This window comes from Pholis gunnellus (assembly GCF_910591455.1).
Source record: "Pholis gunnellus genome assembly, chromosome: 15".
Classification (NCBI taxonomy): Eukaryota; Metazoa; Chordata; class Actinopteri; order Perciformes; family Pholidae; genus Pholis; species Pholis gunnellus.
The window spans coordinates 6,219,100-6,234,822 of NC_136542.1; the positions used below are offsets into that span (position 1 = coordinate 6,219,100).

The 15,723-nt window shown below is 43.0% G+C and overlaps 1 protein-coding gene across 1 annotated transcript in view; it reads left to right on the forward strand.

The window, feature by feature from the left end:
- Positions 1 to 15,723, forward strand: part of sptb (spectrin, beta, erythrocytic) — a 40,759-nt gene that overhangs the window by 14,917 nt on the left and 10,119 nt on the right. Inside the window, exons 3-22 of the mRNA XM_079174614.1 lie at positions 915 to 1,066; positions 1,198 to 1,371; positions 3,770 to 3,867; positions 5,080 to 5,160; positions 5,318 to 5,433; positions 5,575 to 5,687; positions 5,779 to 5,966; positions 6,129 to 6,246; positions 6,856 to 7,014; positions 7,867 to 8,169; positions 8,259 to 8,409; positions 8,928 to 9,798; positions 9,913 to 10,050; positions 10,267 to 11,026; positions 11,243 to 11,445; positions 12,478 to 12,568; positions 12,997 to 13,143; positions 13,642 to 13,908; positions 14,279 to 14,503; positions 15,068 to 15,157. Coding sequence (XP_079030740.1) covers positions 915 to 1,066; positions 1,198 to 1,371; positions 3,770 to 3,867; positions 5,080 to 5,160; positions 5,318 to 5,433; positions 5,575 to 5,687; positions 5,779 to 5,966; positions 6,129 to 6,246; positions 6,856 to 7,014; positions 7,867 to 8,169; positions 8,259 to 8,409; positions 8,928 to 9,798; positions 9,913 to 10,050; positions 10,267 to 11,026; positions 11,243 to 11,445; positions 12,478 to 12,568; positions 12,997 to 13,143; positions 13,642 to 13,908; positions 14,279 to 14,503; positions 15,068 to 15,157 — 4,445 coding nt within the window. The remainder of the gene's footprint in view (positions 1 to 914; positions 1,067 to 1,197; positions 1,372 to 3,769; positions 3,868 to 5,079; positions 5,161 to 5,317; positions 5,434 to 5,574; positions 5,688 to 5,778; positions 5,967 to 6,128; positions 6,247 to 6,855; positions 7,015 to 7,866; positions 8,170 to 8,258; positions 8,410 to 8,927; positions 9,799 to 9,912; positions 10,051 to 10,266; positions 11,027 to 11,242; positions 11,446 to 12,477; positions 12,569 to 12,996; positions 13,144 to 13,641; positions 13,909 to 14,278; positions 14,504 to 15,067; positions 15,158 to 15,723) is intronic.

Genomic DNA, 15,723 nt, shown 5'->3' on the forward strand with positions numbered 1-15,723 from the left:
TCCATGACATGCAATGTTATTGATACATGAAATGACTGATATTAGGATGTTGGCCAAATCGCCACATCGCCTATTGTTGGAAGGTCCCAGAGCTCAGTACACACTCGGGATGATCCTGGTCAGAGTCTTTTCATATTGTCATACAGTATTACAGCAGCACAGCATGCTGAGGCTACAGCCACAGTGAAGTAAGAACAGCGGAGTAGCTCTGCTTTCAGAGAATAGCTCTTGTCCATCATGTTTCCTTTCATGCTTTCTATAGTGTTCCGTAGTATTTTGTATGCTATCTGTGTAGAGAAGTGTGAGCGTGGATCCGCCGTGTCAGACAGCTTCTTATCGTCTCCAGCGTGAACTAAATACTTATGTTACGAAGGAGTTTCTGAACCAGCAGCAGCAGCATCTCTGAGTTCTGGCTTGCCTTCTAAATGTCACCCTGGGGGTCTTGCGCCTGTGGTTGAGTGGTTGAGGGGCCTTTTAAAGGGCCCCTTGTCTCATAATCATTACATGGTTATGTAAATCATATTTCTTGGAGGCAGACCTGATGTGAAGATAGAAATACTATTATTGGGCGAGTTGGATTAAATGAGTGGAGCCACAGAATAATTTTTGAGTTTATGTTTTTGCTTCCGCCAAAACTCACTGGCTAATACGGATAACTGGTTATATTCGGGCTGTATTTTCTCAGTAAGTGGCAAGAGTGCACAGCTTAACTCTGCACTGGGGATTAATTTAACCAGTAAGATTGCTCTGTTTCCCGAGTAAATTCAACCCAGGGTCCACCATCTATCTGAAGAGCCCTTGAGCAGGACAGTTAATCCCCAACCAGCTCCAGTGGTGCTGTTCCGTGGATGTGAAGTTATTTCATTATTCATGGGGCTCATGTTTTGCTTTCTTTAACTTTCTGCTCCCTCCAGATGAGCGCGAGGCGGTTCAGAAGAAGACCTTCACTAAATGGGTCAACTCGATCTTGTCCCGGGTCGGCTGTCGCATCTCTGACCTCTACCTGGACTTGCGGGACGGACGCATGCTCATTAAACTGCTGGAGGTGCTGTCCGGCGAACGACTTGTAAGAAGCTCCCTGGCCAACTCTTGCATTTTTATATTTTTCTCTCCTTTTTTACTCTGTTTCTCTCTTGTGGTCACTCTTGCCTTCATCATTTTCCCTTTCTATGTTTTCTTTCTCATTTCTGTCTTTAGCCAAAACCCACTAAAGGCCGAATGCGTATCCACTGTTTGGAGAATGTGGACAAGGCCCTGCAGTTCCTCAAAGAGCAGAGGGTCCACCTGGAGAACATGGGCTCCCACGACATCGTCGACGGAAACCATCGCCTCATCCTCGGCCTCATCTGGACCATCATCCTTCGCTTCCAGGTAAACTAAGACCGCGGCTACGCTGAACGCGCACATTTATATTTTATTTATAAAAAGAAGACAATACAACAGGTTGCAGAAAGCATTTTGATCTCTCTCTCTTCACAGGCAAAAGGTTACATTTTGCAATATATATAGTCACCATCAGTCACCTTCAGTTATGCTCCTCATCACAAAAAGTTTTTATTGATGCCCAGAGGGGAAACTAATGTTTTACTGCAGTAAAAGAAAGAGATAAAGAGCTATTTAAAAAAACATACAATACAACAAATTAATGATTGTAATTATTATATAAAGCACAACATTCACGGTTCGGTTCCATACGACACAGTGGTGCCACGGTCTGGTACGTTAGAAATAACAGAGAAATTTGTTTTTAAAATATCTTTACTTGTTAAAACTAACATCACAAAGTACGTTCTTCTTGAATTTGAACAGCGATGGATTAATTTGTGTAAATGAAGCTCCAGCAACTCCTGTTGTGTCTTCATCACACGGGCTGCAGTTGTGCTTCTGTAAAAGAAGGTTCAACACTCTCTCTGGTCTTTTGCTGTGAGGCCAGAGATCTGCTGCACTGCTCTCTGAGAAGCTGGATTAATGACATGCATAGCAAAGCATCCTATCTGTGGCCCTGAACCAGCAGCTCCAACAGCATTCACTATATTCATGGCATTGTCAGTAGTAGTCACAGGTAGATAGCTGCATTAGCTCGCTCCACCTTCCACTACTTCTGTCATCTCTCGGGCCAAATCCTCTCAAGGGGGCGTGTCTGAAGAATGGCTCTCCATCTCCCGTTCAGTGGGGAGGTAATGTGCCGTCAGGTAGCTTCGTGTAGCCCGTGACGTCCTGCCGGCTGTTGTTGTCGGACGTTTGATTCTCTATTTGGGCTTTTGTTTTACTGTACATAACAGGAATGAGGTTCCGGCTGAAATGGGCTCGTGGCGGAGTATAGTGCCACGGGGCTCAATAACATTGCGCATGTTCGTAAAGCAGCTGTGCATTCCACCACAGAGGAGGGTCTCATATCCGCGGCTGTAAATGTACCCCTCGCCGTGCAGACTGCTTTACGCTGCGGGGAGAGGTTTGTAGCGTGTGTGCTGCTCTTGGGTTTGTTCCTGGTGAGCTAGTTCGGCGCTAACGTGGCTCAACCGGAGGACAATGTTTCTCTTCCGTGGTGGGAGTGTCGCACAGCACGCTGCCTGTTACGTTGCCTTGTTGAGCGCAGTGGCACAATTTGAGCTGTATTTTATTTTCTAAATACAATAGTATTATTGCATGCGTGCCGAACCAAAAACCTCATATATATTTGAATAAATATATTTATTCTTATTTATTCATATTTATATTTATATACTACTTATAAATGTCACCATTGCATTTCTGGTCTTGTTATTTTACATGTGTATCACAATCCTCATATAACACGAGGAGCTGGTCGCCTGTGCAGCCTGACCACAGTTCAAATATGACTAATATAGTTATTATGGTTATGCTACTACAGACGCTTATATACATTAAATCAGAGTACATTAAAACTTGTTTTTATTTACATTTAGTGTACAACCTGCTGTGTTTGATAGACCAGTCTCCGATTAACTGATTGGTCTCATTTGGGTGTGTGTGCATGCAGCACAGAAACAGTTTCAAATAGCAGCCTTGGGATGATTTTGACTTTATTTTTCCTCGAATGAGATCGCTTCAGGTTCCAGAGCCATTATTATCTGCTGTAAGAAGCACATCCAGGACATCAGAACATGTCTGTTTGACTGTTTTTTTTATCTTCCTGGAGGGGGCATATATTTATTTTTAATTTGACAGCAGCTCCGTTATTTTTAGACACGTTAGTTCAAACAATATGGCCTCCTGCATTATTCAGCCTTTTCAAACAAAAAGAAAAGAAAAAGACAGGAGTTGACTTGGTCTTGTCTGTATCTTTTCAGTCTTTATAAAGCAAGCAGAATCAAAGCTGGCTAAATTTAGATCTCTCTCAGGGCCTGTCTCTCACATCACATCACTGCTCTAATTACTGGCCCTCTGTGGGAAAATAAGAACTTCAATAATTACCACCTCTCCTTCTATCAACTGGATCTTTGGTTTAGATTTGTGAGAATCCAGTCGGCTAATAACAGTGATTATTTATCACTTGATAAGTTTTGTTGTGCACAAATGAAAACCTCCTCGTATGGCTGTAAGCTATAATAAATCATGTATTTCAAAGGGGTATTTGTGCCACTTTGCCAAAATGTTTCCCTGCTGCTGCATCCTATTAGTGACATGTTACTATCAGTTAAGTTTCTGTTCTCTTCTGTGAATTGTTCTTGTTTGATTGCAAACCTCACTAGTCATTAGTTACGTTTCATTATTCATCATCCAGCTGTGCTTGTTGTTTTTTAATCAGATCCAGGACATTGTTGTGGAAACGGGCCAGGCGGACCAGAAGGAGACGCGCTCAGCCAAGGACGCTCTTCTTCTGTGGTGTCAGATGAAAACGGCAGGGTAAGTGGAATTTGTGAACTTTAGCATCCCCAAGCTGTTGTGAATAACCTTTGGGAATTAGTATGAGAATCAACTCCTGTGCACAGCTGTACATCTTTTATTTAAAGGTATTATTTTGTGCGTGTCTACCTGCACCACTTGGTGCTTGTATTTGCTTTAGTGTTCTGGGTTCTTGTTTAAATGGTTAATTTGTTACGTAAAGAATATCGGAGCATCTTGAAAAGTGTTTTATGAATAACTTTGGCTACTATTCTTATTATTCTCGTTTTTAAATGGTTGAAAATGAGTTTGCAAAAAGCAGTCACAATCACATTTGTTATATTTTATTTTATTATACTGTTTAATTTATACAAATTGTGAAGCAGTCTTGATATGAAGATTCAATGTAATCCAATAGGTCCACCCGAAACCACAGTTTAGGTGTTTTTCCTTTTTTGAACATATTACATTACAGAATATTTTTAATAACAATAAAGCCATAAATGAAAATTTTCTTCAAGAAATAGTTTGGTGTTTTTGGAAATATAATTACTTTGTAATACATTTTACAAATAGTTAGATGAGAAAATCAATGTGAAGTTACTGCTAGGAGACAGTTAGCTTAGCTTAGCATAAAGACTACAAACAAGGGCAAACAGATAGCCTGTCACTGTCCAAAGGTAACAAAATCCACCTACCAGCACCTCTAAAACTCACTAATTAGCATAATATTTGTGTAATTTGTATAAAAACAAATGTTTTACGGCAGGTTCTGTGCTGTTGGGCTGATTTTTTTACCTCAGACAGAGCCATGCTCTCTGTTTCCCCCTCTTTCTAGACGTTATGCTGACCTGAGCTAACCGGCTGCTGGCTGTAGATTCTTATTTACAGACATGAGAGTGATATTGATCTTCACATCTCTGCAAGAAAGCAAATCAGATGTTAAACTATTCTTTAAGGTTATAGGTCATCATTTAAAGTGTCGTGATTTGCTAGCATCCAGTTGGAATCTGTCATATTTCAGAATCCGTGTCTCTAAAATGTTTGATCTTTTGAACAAATCACAAAATGCCACTAAATGTCTGAGTCTGCTCGGGCCTGAAGCTGCAGAAATATGCTCGTTGCATATGTTGAGAAACAGAACAGATCCCAGACATTGATCTGAAACAGGAGCTCTTCCCAGCAATGTCCCTTATGTTCAGTCAATGACGTCCCCTGCTTGTTGTTTTGCAGATATCCCAGTGTCAACATCAGAAACTTCACCACCAGCTGGAAAGACGGCATGGCCTTCAACGCTCTCATACACAAACACCGGTAAGAAGAGATGAATGGCCAAATCCACTCTCACCAGCTCTGCCATGTAAACACTCACGAAACCCGTCTGCTCAGTGTCTCTCCTCCTCATTCTGCTTCATCTCTTTCTCTGTCTCATTTTCCTCTTTTGCGCTCTTGCTCCATCTTTCTCTCTCAGGCCAGATCTGGTGGAATATAACAATCTGAAGAGGTCAAACCCGACCCACAACCTCCAGAGCGCTTTCAACGTAGCGGAGCAGCAGCTCGGCGTGACCAAGCTACTGGACCCCGAAGGCGAGTGACCGCCGGCGGCTGTGCCTTCATGTAGAACTAAATGTTTATGAGCTTTAAGCCTGGTGGAAAAAAGACCTCAGGACCAGATATGGTCTCTGGCTTGGCTGTGACTGACTTGTCTGCCGTTTTCTTGTTTTGTAGATGTGTTCACAGAGAACCCAGATGAGAAGTCTATCATCACGTACGTCGTGGCATTTTACCACTACTTCTCGAAGATGAAGCAGCTCGCCGTCGAGGGGAAGAGAGTGGGGAAGGTAAGATGGAAAGATTGTTGCACACTTGTGACGGATTTGTTGACGTAAAATTGTTCCTGCTTCTCAGATTGTCCCTGACCTCCTTCTTCAGGTTCTGGAACACGCCATCGAGACGGAGAAGACGATTGATAAGTACGAGACGCTGTCGTCAGACCTGCTGACGTGGATCGAGCAGACCATCGTCGTGCTGAAGAACCGGAAACTTGCCAACTCGCTGACCGGAGTTCAGCAGCAGCTTCAGGCCTTCAACACCTACCGCACGGTAGAGAAGCCGCCCAAGTGAGTCGAGCCGAGACACCTTCCCATTACATTGCACTCTGTTCCGTTATTTGTCCAGTGCTTTTTAATCTCCAAGAAAAAAGCTCTTCCTCATATGTAAAAACAAAAATGTGTACAGCTCATTTGTACCTTTTTTGTATGACTTGTGTTTGTTTTTTTCAGGTTCCAAGAGAAGGGGAACCTTGAGGTGCTGCTTTTCACCATCCAGAGTCGTATGAGGGCCAACAACCAGAGGGTCTACACGCCGAAAGAGGGAGCCCTGGTGGCAGATATCAACAGGGTGAGAAGGATCATGTTTTTTTCCCCTCATTGATTCATCCCCAGTATATTTTCTTGATTCATCAGCTGTAGTTTTAATGTTTGGATTTTCATATGAAGTCTCTCTTTTGACCAGCATGTAAACATTTGTGGTTTGAAGCTCAGGCATACAGCTCGATTAAATGGACAACATTTGTTCATTTAGCAGCCCAAAGTCACGAGGCAATAATTAAATCACAAATGAATTGAATTATACCGGTAATATAACAATGCAGTTCAGAAACTGTAAAATAAAAGCCATCTCTTCAAGAAAATAATGTCCTGACAGCATCACAGGCACAAAGACGTAAAACACAGGACGGGTTAGGATCTATCTCCCTCTGATAAGGCTCAAAATTAGATTCATCACGCAAATATATTCAACATTCAGTTTTTAAGATTTGCCGATGCTTTAAATCATTTTCAATGTAATACCAGTTCAGGAGCTGACATTGACTTCTTACGTCTTTATGGATGGGATCAAGCAAAGAACTTCTTGAGTGGGAATAGGAAGGAATCACATTGCTATTCCCCCCCCCCCCCCACCAACTAGCAAAAAAACAACAAACTTCATCTCATCATCTGTGTGCAGGCCTGGGAGCGTCTGGAGACGGCGGAGCACGAGCGGGAGCGAGTCCTGAGAGACGAGCTGATCAGACAGGAGAAGCTGGAACAGATGGCGAGAAGATTCGACAGGAAGGCTGCCATGAGGGAGACCTGGCTCCAGGAGAACCAGAGGCTAGTGGCTCAGGTAAAACATCCGCCACCAAACCGTGGATATTATATGATGCTGTTAGCTGACACAGCTCTGAGGTGACAAAACCTTGACCTCAATTAGGATACCCAGTTAAATGAAGTTAAAACCTGATTATTGGTGATGAGAGAGAAACAGCTGAGACAGGTTGCCAGACAAAAACAGACATGACACCAACTGAAAAGTGTCATTTGTAAGTAACAAATAGCTTTTTTTTTAGCACAAAAAGTTAGTTAGAAGAAAGTAGATATTTAGCAAAAAGATGAAAGTTCAAAGAATTATTAAAGTATTGACATTACTGTGGAGTCTAGAAGCTCTATGTAACTGTTTTTCAATGATTTGATTAGTGTTTGTCTCGTGGACACCTGCAGGAGGATGCACATTCATGATGTGTCCTGCCAATGGTTTCACACTGTTACACAGGTGGTGGTAATAAGCCAAGATATGCAAATGCACCAGCAAAGACGGTAAAAAGGGTAGAAGAAGACTGCGAGCTACAGTAAACATGAATGTAAACAATGCCAGATTTTAAATACTTAACTATCAGCTTTGCAAATGTTTTGAGAATAAGGAAACACACAGCACATTTTATGGAGCTTAAAAATACATGAATGTTGGTGAGAACCACTGAATGTAAACATAACTTTTGTTTGCTTAGAAGAAAAGTCCACAAGGCACCTTCAAGTAAAAGCAGCAATGTAAAAAAAAAAACTAGTAAAAGATACTCCGCTTCTACTTTGATAAGTACAATCAAGGTATTTGCAAAATCTACTTCCAGCTTAAAGTTTTAACAAATAAAATCACAAGGTTTCTTGTGTACTGAGCCGCTCTCTGCTCCCCTCTCCTCAGGATAACTTTGGTTACGACCTGCCAGCAGTGGAGGCAGCGAAGAAAAAGCACAATGCCATTGAGACGGACATCGCTGCGTATGAGGAACGCGTTCAGGTCCTGGTGGACATCTCAAAGGAGCTGGAGTCAGAGCGATACCATGACGCCAAACGCATCGACGTGCGGAAAGATAACATCCTGCGCCTGTGGGACTACCTGCAGGAGCTGCTGAAGGCTCGCAGGGCGCGTCTGAATAAGAACCTGACTCTGCAGAGGATCTTCCAGGAGATGCTGTACATCATCAGCTGGATGGATGACATGAAGGTACAGCACAGGAGGCATTATTCATCAACTACAACATTTATTTTCTAGACACTAAACTGATCCGATTGCTCTTTTCTCCTTTTCTTCAGGCTCGCCTCATGTCTCCTGACTTTGGGAAACACTTGTTGGAAGTTGAAGATTTGTTACAGAAACACGCTCTGTTAGAGAACGACATCGCTCTGCAGGCGGAGAGAGTCCAGGGCGCCAGTGCTGCTGCCCTCAAGTTCGCCAACGGAGAAAGTGAGTGCAGTGGCTCATCAGGCACCTTGCTCCTGGCTTTGTTGGCGATGAGGACACTAAATGGATTGCAGGCCATGGACTTTGATGTTGAACCTCAAACCTTTTTGAGCACCTACCAAAATGTGTCTGTTGCACTGAGTACAACTGTGCAAAAACACTGACAGTTGTCATAGGATTCTTTGTCTAGTCATGTTTACTTATTCTGTGATCGGATATTTCCTAATATTGTATTTCATCAAAGTTCATGAATTCCTGCTTGTGTAAGAAAACAACAAAACACTTCAACGCCCAAATCATAAATTTGTGATTTGCATCCTCAGTTTGAAAAGGCTGGCAAACAGTACTTACATACAATTACAGTATAATAAAAGAACAATATATACCCCAGCATTCAAAGTACATTGAGTGCAATTGATAATTGACAAGCTACTCTATATAACAAACCTATGAAAGGTTAACGTTGGCTCAGCAGATATATTATTACATATATGTATACTGACTCTTCATTTTCTCTCCAGGCTACAAGCCCTGTGATCCTCAGGTGATCCGGGACAGGGTGCAGCACCTGGACATGTGCTACCAGGACCTTTGTGCCCTGGCGGCCCAGCGAAGAGCTCGCTTGGAACAGTCTCGGCTCTTCTGGAACTTCCTGTGGGAGGTGGCGGAGCTGGAGAGCTGGATTAGAGAGAAGGAGCACATTTTATCCTCCCTGGATTATGGCAAGGACCTGACGAGCGTGCTGGTGCTCCAGAGCAAACACAGCGCCTTCGAGGACGAGCTCGGAGCCCGCCGCGCCAACCTCGTCCAGGTCTTGGCCGAAGGAGATAAGATGATCCAGGCCAAGCACTTTGGCTCCCCGAAGGTTCAAGAGAGCATGGACGACATCAGGAGGCAATGGCAGCAGCTGGAGGAGCTGGCTGCGTTTCGTAAACAGAACCTCCGGGATACCCAGAGGTTCTTCCAGTTTCAGGGAGACGCTGATGAACTCAAGTCCTGGCTGCTGGACGCCAAGAGGCAGATGAGCAGCGATGACTTGGGCCACGACGAGTACACCACCCATCGGCAAATGAAAAAGCACAAGCACCTGAAGAATGAAGCGATGAAGAACGGAGCCACCATAGATGCTCTATCCAAACAGGCCAATGCGCTGCCAGAGGAGCTACAAAACACCCCTGATATCCAGAGACGTCTGAAGGACATCAAGGACCTGTACATGGAGCTCATGTCGCTGGCTGACCTGAGACAGAAGAAGCTAGATGATGCTATGGCCCTGTACACCATCTTCAGTGAGACGGACGCCTGTGAGCTCTGGATGGGTCAGAAGGAGACGTGGTTGGTGGGTTTAGAGGTGCCTGAGAAGCTGGAGGATCTGGAAGTAGTACAGAATAGGTACACAGAACAAATGATGTCATTATGCACTCCTGAATTATTGTTTTACACGTCTAGATTTAATAGTTCGACCAGAACTTACTTATTTTTAACGAGCACTTTTCTTGTTTTCAGGTTGAGCATTCTAGCTCAAGATATGGCAAATGTCCAGTCGAGAGTTGATGACGTCAACAAAGCCGTGAAACAGCTTGAGGACAGCAGACACCCTCGCACAAAAGAGGTCAAAGAATGTCAGACGCGACTGAATAAGAGGTGCTTTACATATATTTTCTATTCATTATAAGTATACAAAATACAATACATTTCTAATTAATCAGTGTTACATCTGAAATAAATATTTAAAATGCTTCGTATTGTTTCATTTGTTTTCTGTTTGCCCCTGTGGCATATCAAAACAGGTCTATCATAAAACATAAACTAAGATTACATTTAAGTGATGCAAACATTTATTAAATGATTCTCTTGCAGGTGGGAGGCCTTCAAGGCCATGGTGGAGGACAAGAAGAGGAAAGTGGATTCTGCCGTTAGTCTGAACAACTACAGGCTGGAGTGTGACGAGACAGAGTCCTGGATCAAAGACAAGACACGGGTGATCGAGTCCACGCAGGACTTGGGTAATGACCTGGCAGCCGTTATGACCATCCAGAGGAAACTGTTTGGCATGGAGAGAGATTTGGCCGCCATCGACAACAAGCTTACCTTCCTGAGGAATGAGGCCGATCAGCTGGCTAAGGACCACCCGGAGAACGCGGATGACATCTTGGCCCGCGGATGGGAGCTGGACGCGGCCTGGGACACGCTAAAGAAGACCCTGAAAGACAGAGAGGACTCTTTAGGCGAGGTCAGCAAATTACAGACCTTCCTCCAAGACATGGACGACTTCCAGTCCTGGCTTTTCAAGACCCAGAAGGCCGTGGCGTCGGAGGAAATGCCCGCCTCTCTGCCGGAGGCCGAGGAGCAGCTCAGCCTTCATGACGCAGTGCGTGAAGACATAAACAACCACGAGGAGGACTATCACTGTGTAAGGGACACCGGTGCCCAGGTCACCCAGGGTCAGGAGGATGATCCTCAGTACCAGCAGCTGGAGCAGAGGCTGAAGGGGCTGGACCGTGGTTGGGTTGAACTGCAGAAGATGTGGGACAGCCGCAAGAACTTCCTGGATCAGGGTCTGGGCTTCCAGCAGTTCATGAGGGATGGCAAAGCTGTAGAGGCCATCCTCAACAACCAGGTACTGTAGATAAAGGACTACGTAAATTAGGATTGTCTCCAAATTGTGTCTCTAAGTCCATAGAGTTAGTTTTGGCTTTTTAATGATGGGGCTAGTGATGCTTACAGGTATTTCAAACATGTGGTATGGAGGAATGCAGCATGGTCAGTTACCACGATGCTGGTTTGAGTGTCTTACGGGTGTTTGTCCTTTTCTTTCTTTTGCTTTGTTTCGCAGGAGTACACCTTGGCCCACATAGACAAGCCCGACAACTTGGCTGGGGCAGAGAAAGCTTTGAAGAAGCATGAGGACTTTTTGAGCACCATGGAGGCCAACGAGGACAAGATTGACGGCACTCTGCAGGGCGGACAGCGGCTAGTGGACGGCAACAACCTGTACTCTGGGAAAGTGCAGGACAAAATGGCCTCAACCCGAGACAGGTCAGTCGTTGTGGTTTTTGGTCAATATGATTATAATTAGGTTTTGTCAAAAGCGTTATTGAACAAGTAGAAAATGATGATGATATTGTACTTCTGGGAAACTTTGACATGATTTCAACCGCATTTGACGTTGATCGTGAACAGATTTTGACTTAGAGGGGTCTTTGTTGTCTGTTTCTTCCTTTCCCACCATCGCGGTCATTTTTCAAACTGGTTCTTGTCAGAGAAAACGTGAATTTATATACAACAAAAAGTTCTAAAATTACACTTGAATCAGTGATCTTATTATAAGAAAACATCTTCGCAATAAGACACAACTTACTGCTACTTACAGCGAAGAATAAGCGCGACTCTCAAGTGATCACATGATTAATCCCATTTATGTCCTGGCAGCAGGAGAAGACATTTTTTATTAACATCTCCAGTAAGCAATTGACTTGTGGGATTAACTGCTATCTAATATATTTATAATATTTAAATATGGATTCATATTGGAAACTGGCTCCTTCTTTGTTTCTGTACTGAAAATCTATCCGTAATCAACCGTTAGAGACTTTTGCTATCACATAGTCCAAAATGTAACTTTTAGCAGTTTGATAAATACCGTACAAGCCCTGATCTTATGTCGAAAAATAGAAATCTCCTTCTTTATAGTTTAAACCAGCTCAGCAGTGAAACAGCTTTCTTATCACTGTATCATTATTGACAACAAGAAGCAGTAGAGAGAGCATGGGAGCTTGTCCCATTAACTCCCACAATTCAGCTCGGTAGACGGGCGCCCCGATAATGGATATTGATCTTTGAGTGAGAGCTATTCTTCACGCTGTCGCAGAGAAACAGATGATGTTTTGGGTTACTGTGTCAGGTGTTTTTTCTGTGTGGCGGAGGAGCTCATAATGATTCACCCTCTGATTCACCACCCCCCCTCGTTCAGCGTGGCATCCTGTTATGTCACAGAGACAGATGTTGAATTAAAACGTGGAGGAAGATGAGTTGTATTTTTTCATGTACTTTCTTGTGTTTGATCTTCAGGCAAAACAAGAATAAGGGAAGAGCCCAGGAGGTGTCAGAAAAGCTCAGAGACAACCGCGACCTGCAGCACTTCCTGCAAAACACTCAGGATGTGAGTTCACCGTTAGTTTACTGTTCATGTAATCACTGGGTAACATCAATTAGTACATTCATTATGAACTTAATTATTCCTTCACTGAGACTTGACACTACAGTGTTGATTATTTTAGTCAATTTGCAGAACACACTCTGTGTTGTTTATAATAACACAGTGGTACTTGATGAGACTTTTAATAGACTCAATTTATATCTTCCCTATTTGGGATCGGGGTCCCATTTGGCTAATTGGTAAACGTTCTGTTTTGAAAAGATAAAGAAGCAAATCCTGCTCAAAGAAAGTCACCTCTGCACAAATTAGAAATGCTGACGTCTCCATGACTTTCCCAAGTTTTTGAACCGCGCATGCTTGAATCTTCGATTTGAATCTTTCTCCTTTTTTCGACTAATCTCTGATACTCGCTCTTCCTCTCCTTGCTGCAGCTGACCGTGTGGATCAACGAGAAGATGCTGACGGCTCAGGACACGTCGTACGACGAGGCCAGGAACCTCCACAGCAAATGGCTGAAACATCAGGCCTTCATGGCCGAGCTGGCCTCCAACAAGGACTGGCTGAACAAAGTAGACGAGGTTGGTAATGCTAAGCTTCTCAAAAGTGAAGATTCAAAGCTGTTCTTTGCCGTGCATGATAGAAAACTGAATATCTTTTGATTTTGGACTGTTGGTTGAGCTCATCCTGGGCTGTGGGCTGTGCATTTTTCACGAACATTTCACATTTTTTAAAAGATAAATGGCAGATTAATTGTTAATGAAAATGATTTTTAGATGTGGTCATGATGTTGGTATAAAACTACTTTTCTGACATAATTTTGGCATATAATAAGAGACACCTGAAAATATTGTTTCCTAAATGTCATTGTTCCTTTAAAAGTTATTGCATTGATGAAGCATTGAGTATTGATTAAGTTTAGGTTTTTGTTATCTTTGTTTTATAAAAGATTATTTGCTTAGTTGACTCAAATGATGCAGTTGTTAATCTTATTAACATTTTCTTCACCCACCATGATATTTTTTGCCCAGAGGAGTATTTTCATCATCTTCTCTCTGTGTGTGTTTTTGTGGCTGCAGGAGGGTCAGGAGCTCATGGAGTCCAAGCCTGAGTTTGAGCCCATCGTGAGGGAGCGTCTGGCCAAACTCCACGAGCTGTGGGACAAGCTGGAGTCCACGACCCAGGAGAAAGCCCGGCTGCTGTTTGATGCCAACCGCTCTGAGCTGTTTGACCAGAGCCTAACTGATATGAAGAAGTGGCTCGGTGGGCTGCAGCAGCAGCTACATAGCGGCGACAAGGACGTCAAAGACCTGACTAAAGCCAACATCCTGCTCAAGAAGCATCAGGTCTGTCTCTTCAGCACAATAAAAACTTCAGATTTGTTTGCTTGTTGTGTCTGCAATGCACTTTTTAAATCACGTTCAAGTTTCATCTTTAGCTTTTGTGCTTTCTTTGGATTCATTTTGAGTGAGTGAGCACCTGTGACAGATCAGTATTTGTGTTTACTGTAAAATCTAAAGCATTATAAATGATATCACAGTCCTGCATTGGTAAAAGTTTCATGAAATCATAAGCTGAACACAGTGGCTAAGCTCAGTTTCACACATAAACGGCAAGACAAACTAACATTTGGTTTGTTTACCCTCCACCACATCCTGATTAGTCTCTTGAAAGGCTGTTCATCTTTTTTTCTGTAATCGTATCTCCCCATGCCAGATGACAGAGAACCAGGTACGTGACCGGGCGCGGGAGCTGGAGGAGCTCCAGGAGGCCTTGAGGAAGCACAGCGGAGGCAGGGAGGACCAGGCGGAGCTTGAGGCCGAGCAGCAGGCCCTGCAGAGGGACTTCCAGCAGCTCCTCACACCACTGGCCCAGCGCAGGGGCAAGCTGGAGGCCGTCAAGGCTGTCCATCAGTTCTACAGAGACCTGGCCGATGAGCTTGTAAGCATGGGTCCGATTTCAGAGCAACACTGAAGTGTTGAAACTCTGTGCTCTCACAAAATGATTTATAGCACACAATTTGAATAAAGGATGTCACATTTGAAAGGAGCAGGATTAATGTTGGCTTTTGAGCGACAGCGAGTGAAAAGCTTTTGGGAAATATTGAAACCTGAGTTTCAGAGGGTATTTTCTTCCTGCAAAAATGATAACTTCTTCATTTGGAGATGAAGTTTTCAATTATAGTATATGCACTTAGTATGCAAGACAGTAAGACCATCAGCTCTCTGCATGAAATTGACTCTGCAGGTGAATCTGGGTAAAAAGCTGTAATCCCTTATTGGTTTCTCTGCATGAATCCACTTAGAGACAGCTTAAAGAAGGATTTTTGTTGTTTGAGAAAAACTGTATAAAATTCAGTATAAGAAAGGCAGTCTTAACATTTTTTTTATATTCCGTGTGCATCTGAGATCTTTAAATCTGTTTCTCAACATAAAGCAGTCTCTACTTTTTTCTCTTTTCATTCATTCATAATCCTCTTTTTCTCCTCCTCTCTCTCTCTCTCAGCTCTGGATTGAGGAGAGGATGCCCCTGGCAATGTCACAGGAGCACGGCCACGATCTTCAAACTGTGCAAATGCTGCTGAAGAAGAACCAGGTGAGGCGTTTGTCTGGAGGAAAAAAGGGTTGTGGGTTGCTTTGCTATAAATTGCTACCTGTACATTTTTACTTTATTACATTATTTTCTTGATCAATTGTTGTGATTCGGGTCTATAAAATGTCAGAAAATAGTGAGAAATGCCCCTCTCACTGTCCTGGAGCTTGCTGTGACTTCTTCAAATTGCTCATTTTGTCCCACCAGCAGTCAAAGCCCAAAGAGATTCAGTTTACAATTATGTATGTCAAAAAAAAGACATTTTTTATTACTATTTTTACTTTAAAAGTGATTGAAATAATGTATCAATTGTCAAACTATTGTTAATTATTCGTCTGTCGATTGTGGTATACTATGCAGTAAGTTTTCAACTGCCAGTCCAGATAATATAACTACTTATACTGTAAAAGCAAAGAAAACAACATATCCTCGAATATACTTAGTTTGTTTGTTTTTGTTTCTTTAAATATCACAAAAGTATGCATGATTGATGTGTGAACGTCTTTTATAAAAGCATGGGCAGAGTCCCTTGGACACCATCATTTGACCATCATCTCTAGCGCGAGGTT